This window comes from Neophocaena asiaeorientalis, unplaced genomic scaffold, assembly GCF_003031525.2.
Source record: "Neophocaena asiaeorientalis asiaeorientalis breed wild unplaced genomic scaffold, Neophocaena_asiaeorientalis_V1.1 scaffold540, whole genome shotgun sequence".
NCBI lineage: Eukaryota > Metazoa > Chordata > Mammalia > Artiodactyla > Phocoenidae > Neophocaena > Neophocaena asiaeorientalis.
Window position 1 is genome coordinate 3,303,210 of NW_020172141.1, and position 10,675 is coordinate 3,313,884.

The 10,675-nt window shown below is 49.9% G+C and overlaps 1 protein-coding gene across 3 annotated transcripts in view; it reads right to left on the reverse strand.

The window, feature by feature from the left end:
* Positions 1-1,274: 1,274 nt before the first annotated feature.
* PMP22 (peripheral myelin protein 22) overlaps positions 1,275-10,675 on the reverse strand; it is a 29,139-nt gene continuing 19,738 nt past the window's right edge. For all 3 annotated transcript variants that reach the window (XM_024753249.1, XM_024753231.1, XM_024753240.1), the window contains exons 4-5: positions 10,487-10,627; positions 1,275-2,575 (exon numbers count right to left, since the gene is read on the reverse strand). In XM_024753249.1, the coding sequence (XP_024609017.1) occupies positions 2,412-2,575; positions 10,487-10,627 (305 nt within the window). In that variant the 3' untranslated portion in view covers positions 1,275-2,411. The remainder of the gene's footprint in view (positions 2,576-10,486; positions 10,628-10,675) is intronic.

A 10,675-nucleotide genomic window follows, 5' to 3' on the forward strand; every position in this document is an offset into this window, starting at 1 on the left:
AAAAAAAAAAAAATCTATTCGCGTCCTTTGCCTACATCTTAATTGGCTTATTTGTCTTTTTAACATTGAGTGTTAGAGTTCTTTATGTATATTCTGAATACAAGCCCTTTTCCAGATATATGATCTGCAAGTATTTTCACACTTAGAATAAACTACGGCAGACGGGTTCCCAGATCAGAAAGACTGGCCCGTGGACGGGAGATCCATCACAACCATTTGCAAAGGAACTGGTAGCAAGTACCTGTTTCTACTCAAGATTTTTTAGTTTAACATGCCTCTGTTTGGGGCAGCCCCCACGAGTTATGTGTCGAAAAAGAGCACCCTGTCAGAGTTGGTCCAATTTCTCTGGAGGCAAAGTTGGCCATACCTATTATACTTTTTAAAAATATGCATGCCCTTTGTCTTGGTAATATCCTTACCAGGAATTTAGCACTTGGATGTACCCTTAAAATGCACCAATATTCATGTGTTAAGAATGTTCACTGAAACATTTTGGGTAATAATAAAAACCAGGACACAATCAAAGTGTTTATCATTGAGGGACTGGTAAATAAATGTGCAGCTACACAGTGAAATGCTATGCAGATTTGGAAAGACTGAAACAGAGCTCACTAAAAATAGAATAAGGTATATGTTCCTATAGAAAGATCTCCGATTTATACCCTTAGGTGAGAAGAACAGGATGGTGCAGAATAACGTGAGTATTTTTCTCCATTTTGTGTAAATTTTACAAATACTTGAATGGATGTATCTGTGTGGGCACTGCATTTCTTCCTGGCAGAAATCATAAACTACGTCTTCTGGTCACCTTTGGCGAGAGACTATGGAAAAGAGGGGGAAAAGAGGCTTTCGCACGTCATGATCCTGGATGTATATTACTTCTTTTAATGCCAAAAGTGTTACCTAAATGGTGAGATTTGGGCCATTTCTGTTCTTCTTTGTTCTTAATTCTTAATTATTTTTAGTTAAATGCTATAAAAGAAACCTTATGAAATAAACACGTGTAGTTTCAAAGTTCAAGCACGTAAAGTGAAATTCCCAGTTTTTTCAATCACCTTGTGGCCATCTGTGCCACTTTACCCAATCTATCCGAGTCAAAACAGAGAAAGCGGGTCTCTGCTGGAAACCTTGGAAGGGAGAAGCCCTTCCATCACGGATGTCCAAAGACGCCAGAGCAACCCAGATCATCTGCCCAACAGCGGCTCCGTGACCCTCTTCCCTCTGCTCCGACACGCACCTCGCACCCTCACCCACAAAAACCCACGAGAGCTCAGTGAGTTACTCTGATGTTTATTTTAATGCATCTTAGTCCACACAGTTGGTATAAAATCAGAAAAAGCTAAGCAAAAAATATAAAAAAAAAAAAAAGGTCTGGAGTCTTAGCATCAGAAGGGCACCGTATATACATCTACAGTTGGTGGCCAGTACGAGTCATTGCCAGACAGTCCTTGGAGTCAGAGGACAGTCTAGACCGTGCTGCATCCCAGGAACCACTGTCCCGGGGGGTCTAGAAGCTTGTCCTGATGCTCCGACCATAAGGAAAACGTGGGAGTGATAAAGGCGGTGGTTTGTTATTTATTATAGTAATAACAGCAGCCTAGCTAGGTACAAATGTGGTTATAAACCATTTATCTTACACAGAATTATTCAGGTCTCCATTCGACTTCATGCTGTAAAATCGTTAATTGAATTTCCAGTGAAGCGTTTAGATGATTAGTGATCACAAGGAATGGTAAATACATAGCACCACTTCGTAGGTTTGTTGTCACCAATTTCTCACCTAGATGCGTGACCGGGATACCCCCCTTCAAGGGCAAGTATTCCAAAGCCACAAGCCGTGATTCTCCGAGGGCTCCAGTTTGGGGGTTCTGTCCGAGTGCAGGTAAGGCTGCACACAGAGGCGTGGGCAGTGCATGTCTGTGTGTGATGCACTGGGTCACCCACAGTAAAAGGGCTTTGGGCCATTTGGGGTTTCTATCCACACGTTGGTTTTCTAAACGAGGTGGAGTGGGAGGGAGGTATCTTCTTTCAGACGAAAGGGAAGGGGCAAGATGGACTTATTTTATTTCTGGGCAAAACAAACAAAAACAAACAAACAAAAAAACTGAGTTTGATTATATGGTTAGGATGTCAAGTTCCTTAGCTACTTTAAGGTTCAACCCAAGGCTGATGGTCAACACATAAAGCAAACAATACTATGTACATATATGTAAAAAGTGTTATAAATAGGTTTTATAAACCGTCGATATTATATACATCTTCAATCAACACTAACCACCCCCCGCACCTGCTTTCTGTTTGGTTTGGTTTGAGTTTGGGTTTTTTGGCTAGCTCCTTTTTTTTCCTGGCTTCTGGTTTACTTCCTCCCTCCCTGCGTGCGCTCAGACCCTCGGACGTCCTGTCCCGGTGCCTCATTCACGTTTCCGCAAGATCACATAGATGACGCCGCTGAGGAGGGCCAGTGGGAAGGCCACCCAAGCCAGGATGTAGGCAAAGCCGTAGGAGTTCTCCGAGTTGAGATGCCATTCCGGGTGCCTGACCGTGTAGATGGATGCCGCGCTCATCACACACAGACCTGGGAAGGAGAGGGACCAGCTGGGGGCAGGAGGGGTCATGGAGCGGGGACCCTGCACCACCCCCGAACCAGACTCCATGGGACCCGGAGCACCTGCCTCACCTACCCTGCTCTCCTCCCAGACTCGACCCCACCTCACACAAACACACACACACACACACCAGGGCACACTTCTCTCTTTCTTAGGGAGAAGGATATGGGCTGCAGGAAGAGAGGGCACATCCATCTCAGGCAGGAATCTGCCACCAGATCCAGAACTGACAGGAGGGGCTCAAAGGTACAGGAACCCAGGAAACGATCTGCTCTCTGTGTCCAATCTATGTGACCCAGACCATGGCTTCCAAGGTCTCCCCTCCTCCTTCCTCCTCATTTCCTTTAACCGTCACCCATTGCCAGTTGACACGAGGGGCCCAGCGAGAATTCGGGTGGCAAGAGAAGCCCACCTATATCTTTGCAAGGATGGCTGGGTGTGGGAGCCCCTGGAAGTCTGTAAACCACTCCACAGATGGGTGGTGGCATTCTCTGAAATCAGGGGAAGTGACACCTCACCGTTATCTGAGTGGCACTCACGCCGAGCACAGGGGCGGAACTCCATGCTGACCTCCTTAGCAGGATCGCTACATCAGAGACCAAGCAAACAACGCCCATGGGCACCACTAGGCAGACAGCAGAACACGGGGAGAGGAAAGGGGGGAAGACACAGGGAGCAAGGACGCTGCAGAGAGGGGAGGCAGTCACGGGCAAGCTGCGTGGTGCCCGGTCCCTTTCAACTGTTCTTGTTCCCCCAAGGTTGGTCTAAAGCCCAAACAAAGGTGAAAGGGTATCAGATCCGCAGGCAGGTCAGGCAACCCCTTCCTTGTCTACCACAGAGCCTTGGTGGAGGGACAAGAAAATCCTTCACCTGAGCCCCACAAAGCGGGCAAGTTCAAGCGTGACGGTCCATGCCCACGGTGACGGTCAGCATCCCTGCAGGGAGGAGTCCAGTGACGTGAGCACCCCAGCCCAGAGTGGCACAAAGCCTGCTCTGTCCGCTCCTGAACACAGGGGCTTTGACAGGCTCTGACTGACTCTATTATAAGTCCAGAACGCATGTGGGATGCCTGTGGGTCCAGAGCCCCCCAAGGCCCGGACCACCTACATCTAACCTCACTGCTATTTGGGTTATTTAACTGGACACTGCGACTCTGTTTGAACAGAGTGCAGAAGTGGGACTGTGTAACATTCACTGCCCCGATAAGACTGTCCTTCTGCAAGTCAGAGAGAGAAAACACCCACTCCACTGGCCCCCGTCGAGAGAGCCACACAACAGTCTTGGGACCACAGGGGCATCAGCTCCAGGACCTGCCACCTACAGATAGCCCGGGGGACGGGAAGACATCTGTTTCCGCGGGGAAGTCATAGCTGGCCACTGGTCACGGGAGGGAAACTGCGGTTTCGATCTGCTGGACCTCGAGGTCTATAGCTCACCTCTCCAAAGTGCTAATTCTTGCCTGTCTCTTAGGCTATATCTGACCTACCTAATGATGGCAGAGCCTCAAAGGCGAGGCAAGAGCGAGGGAGAGAGTGAGATGTAAGCAGAGCATCTGAAGGGCAAGACAGTGCCCATCGTCTTCCAAATGGGGCGTGTGTCTGGCCAGCAACAGCATGAGAAATGCAGTGATAGCTGTGTGGACCGGCTGTGTCCAGATTTCCCCAGCAAGGAGAAAATAGCAAAGAAAAAACACTTTGTCTATGACCTGGAGGGAGCGAGAGAGACAGGACACACGAGTGCAGTGACTAACTCAGTGGCTTAATTATATGACATTCGCCCTGGGAGAATCTCAGAAGTAAAGGAATTTATGCTTCTCTTCAAGCCATACGCTTGTACACTTGCAAAGTCAACAAGAGGTTACACACTTTATAATTATTGCTGTCGGGAGACTGATGCTTTAGGGAGTATATCATTACAAGGCTGTCTGTATGCAAAGCAACAGACGTGCCCCGGAATACAGAGCAGGTAGTGCCATACAAGAGTCCCGAAAAGTCAAACACTTCTCCCAATAAAGGGACTGTGATTCGCATTCTTGGCCACCAGTAGGTGGAGATGCGTTTTTGAAGGTCTCCGTGGAGAAGGTAAGTGAGGCCACCAACTACACACAGGTGTGCTGCCCTCCCCAGAGATGAGCAGGGAGGGGCCTGCGTCTGGGAGCAAAGGTCAGCTGTACGTGGAAAGGCACTGACCCTGTCCAGAAAACACAGAAATGCTGGCCACTCAAGACTTCCCAAGAGTTCCCCCCTGCCTCAGCATGGCTGGGTCTGCATCACTAGAAATGCTCCCCAAAGACCAGGCCTCGAGCTCCCTTTAATGGTGACAGCAACCACAGGTGAACAATCAGAGCCTGGCATCTTTAGAAGGGAGCCACCAAGAGACCAAAGGCAGAGGAAGGAAGGGAGGGGGTTCTCTAGGCTTCCTCATCTCCATTCTGTTTGGTTCAGTCAATATGGAATGAGCACCGGGCATGTGCAGGTACCATTCTGGATGCTGAGTGCACCGAGATCCACAAGACGTGGTCCCCACCATCAAGGTGAGTGTCATCCAGAAACAGACACGTCAGTAGAGACTTCCAGTAGGGTAGGATGTGATTCCAAGGAAAGGAGAGAGAAACACACCGGATGCCCTGAGAGCACAGATCAATCAGGGGCCTGGGGAAATCCTGAAAGGGGACACGGGGCTTGACCGGGGTCTAAAGGATGTGGAAGAGGTGGCCAGATGCTGAAAGGTGTGAAGGAAATCCCAGATAGAAGGGAGACCACGAGCGCGGCAAGGAGGACAGAGGGCCCCATGGACACCACCAGCGGGTCCCACTCAGAGTCTCTGTGATGGAGGCTGGAAGAGAGGGCCACCAGGGCACTTGACGAGGTCGTGGAGGGAAGCACAGCTTTTGTGGAGGAGAAACAGGATCAGAGGTGTGTCCAGAAAGACCACCCCAGATTTAGAGGTGGGGACAAGACTGGGGGCAGGAAGGTTCATGAGTTGGCTTTTGCCCAGCAATGGTGCTTGCAAGTAAAAGAAAAGAAATGAGCACAATATCTAGGTGTGATGCCACACAATGGAGGAGCCGGTGGTGGACTGGGGTGGGAGTGGGCGGCTCTGGCATGACTGCCTGGTGGGTTAACTTAGGGAACTTGGGGAAATGGTCTTGCAAGCTGAGGAAGTACAGTTTCAAGGAGAGAGATGGCAACAGTATCGAAAGCAGGGGAGGGAGTCAGCAAATGGCCATCAGTGTACGTCCGTGACCTCTGCCAACGCAGCTCAGTTAGAGCCTGAAGCGAAGCCAGGAGCCTGGGTGGGGTTGGCTAGGGAGTGAGCATTGGGGGAGACCACCGAGATGGGCAGTGGGAGTGCCTCCCTGGAGCTCGTTCCATGAGTGACGCCCCTGTTTCTCCCCACCTCACCCTTCAGGCCACAAGGTAGAGAAGGAAGAGGCTGGAAGGTCCATTACCCGGAAAGCACTGGGCTCTCTGTCCACCCACACCGAGCCTCCTCTGTGCCGCCAGCCCCCTTTCCATTCTCAGCCTCCGTGTGGTTCCTGCAGCCTTGCAAATCGCCCACAGCATTGCTAGATGCCCATCTGGGCCCAGCCAGGGCAACATCTGGGATGATTCGCCCAGAACCGGTATTTCTTAACGTGGTCTCCGACTTAAGCTGTCTTGGAACCACTCAGAACAGGGAGGGCACTGGGCTTTTATTCCTCCCCCAGATTTTCATTCTAAGTGCTCTCTACCCACCTCAATGTGTATGAAAGAAAAGGAACAAAACAAACAGAAAAAGTAAAAGTCACTTTTAAAAGGAGTTTCCTACCATCCTTGCTGTTCCTCGTAATCACAATGAGCACAAATCACAGAAACTACACAGGTGGCCTGAGTTTAACTGTGCCAAGGGAACACATGACCCAGTCACCCAACAAGTGGGACATGCAGGGCGTCCTAGGAGGTGTGCGTGGAGCTCGCCGCTGGGTGCGACTCCTGAAATAAATCAAAACATCGTCTATATCTCCGTGAATTTCCTGATGCTTTCTCATCCTGTGCCACTCAACCCAACAGAGCCGGGGCCAGGGTAAGCACTGTCTGGGAACAGATGGCTGCAGGCCCTGAAGATAAGAATGACTCCAAAATCCAGACACAGGATCAGGACGGTCCTTCTCTAAGAAGAGGGTTTAGAAGAATTGATGGCTCGTGGATAGGATGAGCTCTGTAAATCATCCTAGAAGAACTTACAGTGGGATTAGGGCAGGTTAATGGCTGCAACAGCGGTGCCCAACTCTGGATGGACATCAGAGTCACCAGGGAGCAGCCCTGCCCAAGAACTCTTTTTTTTTTTTTTCGGTGTGCGGGCCTCTCACTGTTGTGGCCTCTCCCGTTGTGGAGCACAGGCTCCGGACGCACAGGCTCCGCGGCCATGGCTCACGGGCCCAGCCGCTCCGCGGCATGTGGGATCTTCCCGGACCGGGGCACGAACCCGTGTCCCCTGCATCGGCAGGCGGACTCTCAACCACTGCGCCACCAGGGAAGCCCCCAAGAACTCTTAAATGAGACTCTCTGGGGATGAAGCCTGAGCACCAGCGTTTTTTAAAAGCACCCCCTTTCTCACAAAAGGTGATTCTGGTCTGCAGCTGAGATTGAGGAGCACCCAACTAGATGACGGAGCCTCTCAAAACGTCTTCAAGAAGCAGCCAACCTGGGTTTCCCTTGTGGCGCAGTGGTTGAGAGTCCGCCTGCCGATGCAGGGGACGCGGGTTCGTGCCCCGATCCGGGAAGATCCCACATGCCGCGGAGCGGCTGGGCCTGTGAGCCACAACTACTGAGCCTGCACGTCCGGAGCCTGTGTTCCGCAACGGGAGAGGCCGCAGCAGTGAGAGGCCCACGTACCGCAAAAAAAAAAAAAAGAAGCAGCCAACCTAAGAAGTATGTAATCAAGGGAAGACAGTTCTTAAAGGTGAGACTCGCAGCTTATTATAAGTGGAGAAGAGATGATGCAGTGAGACAGGCAGCCCCACAAGCACAGGCAAGTCAGTCATCTAGAGCCAGGCAGAGATGGCTCCCAAGTCTGCAATCAGCCAAAGAGCCCCACACGCCTTTCACCTGCCCTTACTGCATGCTCACGCGTGTGTTTAAAAAGTCCACAGCTGGGCCCTCCAGAAGGAAGCTACGCAGAGACGATCCGGCCCTGACAGCCCCTGGGACACTCAGCATAGTTTGGAGGCTTCCACACAACAGGCTTCAGTGCCTGAAGAAGCATCTGCCCTGCGTGGATCCCAGCTATGGTGGCCACAACCCACTTATAGATTGCACATCCCATGATGGAAGGGCTCCTCCCTTCCTTCCTTCCTTCCTTCCTTCTTTCCTCCCTCCCTCCCTCCCTCCTTTCTACTCTCCTTTTTGTTTTCTGATTGTTTTTGCTTTTCTGATTTGTTCCTTGATATTAAGGGGTAATGTCTCATCCCCAACAACCCTTCCCTAACTGTCTCTCTAGTTACTGAATCCTTCGTAGGCCGTGAGATAGGAAACACACATAAGCAGGGTTGTCACACACTGAAGTCTGGAAATCTCTAAGGGAAGTCCCCACTCTCTTAAATCCCAAGTTTAGTGGGAAGACCCTACAGCAAGTTCAAACACAACATTCTAGAGAGCTGAGGTTTCTTGAAGACTAGCTCTCTCAGGTCCTTTTGACCGGACGGAACACGCACAGAACATTCTTAGGACGTACAAAGTACCACCGCTACTCTGGATCAACCTCCAGACAACTTCCTATTCACAGATGGACCGCTAAACTGACAAACCCTCGTGAGAGATAAGAAGCTAGATTTGAAGGGGGAAACGCAAGAACAAACCATGTGCTTCTATATTCGGAGGTTTTCATGGCAGAGTTCTAGAAGGCTTGGGCTGAGTTTGGAGAAGAATCCGAACAGTGAAACGAGGAGGAATGAGTAAACAAACTTTGGAAGATTAGCAAAATCTCAGTACCTAAGAGTGTTTGGGTTGAAGAAGTACTTATCTCTGGACTTTGGTTTTTGACCGAAAATGACCTTGCTAAAAAGACAATGTTAGAGAATTTTAAGCTAAAATATCTCCGTTGGAAAAATGAAGATGAGGTACTCCCTGCCCTGAGATGTCCCTTCAAAAGTAAGTTCGCTCTGTCCAATGTTTCCAGTCTGACTAGTCCTGATGGTGTAGACTCATTCATCACAGATGTTTCGGAACTTGAGAATCATACATGGGGTAGATTTGAACTCATCTTCCACGGTCAATCAGGTTCAATGAAAGCTCATATCAAAAGCAGAGTTTCTGCCTTGGATGTTGCGTTCCTTGAAAACTCGGGTGGATTCTGAATCTCTAAATATATTCAGTCCACGTGGGATGGGAAGAAATGGGGGCACCCAGTGTCCTTGCATGAGCCGCATGTTCATTTAGCCTCTCCCAGTCTCAGTTTCTTCATCAGTAAAATAACGAGTGCGTATAGATCGAATATAAGTATTTTATATCACTTTTTCTTGAGGATATAATCGTTGATACCATGGACAGGATCACCATTGATATCAAACTGCAAACAGGGAGCCTAAAAGGAAATCCCAGAAGATATTCTAGTTTTCCGTGCTACTTCTGGAAATAGGGTGAATAATGATCATGGCTCCATGGTACCCAGAAATGATATCTCACTGAAGAATTAGTCATTTAGCAAAGCTGGCAACACTCCCAGAAGCTTGGCTGATATAATAAAACCTTGATAAAATCAAGTAGCAAAGCACTGTTTGGTTTTGAAATTCCAAACTGTGCACATTCACATGTTGTATTTAGGAACTGGATGAGAACTGGTTCTCTAGTTTACTTACTTTTTCCAGTAAAGCATAAGTCTCTGGCTTCTGGAAAAGGGTCATCAACAGTCAACGTCAGGTTGTGTCTTGCCATACAAACCTATGTAAGCCATGAGCTCTGCCTGCCCATCCATCCACCCGTCTATCCATCCATCCATCCAGGACTTGTGCGCTGTTTTCAACCCTCCAATGACTGCTCATGAGTCATGGTGGTGATTCAGCAGCTAAACAAGAGATGCTACACCCCTGCCCACTCAGGGGCCAGAACTGAGAACATTTCACAGTCACCAGACGTACTCTGGCACATACAGATTTTATGAGTTATTAGCCTGGACTGTAGAATCCACCACATCTGCTTCCTATGTCTCTCCAGTGCTCTGCTGACTCAGTCAACTGGCCATCAGTGGACAGAAGGATAAAAGGAAACAAAGTGAGACAATGGCCAGAATCCAGAGACAAGAGCTGGAAGGCGTCACGTCTAGGACTCTGCACACGGTGCGTGTCGATAACCTGGAACCGATGGTGTGTTACACATGCCGAAAGGAAGACACCAGTAAGTCGGAGGCTGGTGGACTCCAGGGGCCAGAGTAAAGGAGAGTAAGAATTTGTCAGGTGGCTCCATCACTGCTTAGAGGTAGGCGACAGGTACCTGAGAGCAACCTCGGCAGCAGATCGGGGCCATTTCCATGCTGAAGCAGGGATGGTCCCGGGGCATAACGTGAGCTACAGAAATCCACCCTCAAGACTGTCCTGTGCTCTACCGACATCCTCAGCATTTACCTCTGATGATATGTCCAAACTGTAGCTCCGCCCCAGGTTAGGGACCCTCCTTCCAGAACCCCTAGCCCTGTTTCCTATGCACCCCGTTCCATGGAGAAGTGGAGAGTTCCCAGGTTCACACACACACACACACACACACACACACACACACCTGTGCTGTATGAAATCCATCCACGGGGAGGACTCCTGCACGCCAGTCATTCTGGAGCCGCGCCCTTCTGACCGTGCTGCAGTCTGGGGGTGCCCAGCCCCCTCATGGACTCAGTCATCTCCGACTTACCAGCAAGGATCTGGAAGACTCCGGTGATGTAAAACCGGCCCCCCTTGGTGAGGGTGAAGAGCTGGCAGAAGAACAGGAACAGGGACAGAACGCTGAAGATGATGGACAGGATCATGGTGGCCTGGACAGACTGCAGCCATTCTGAGGGAGGAGACACTGGGTTAGGAAAAGCCCGGCGCGGGGGCGCGG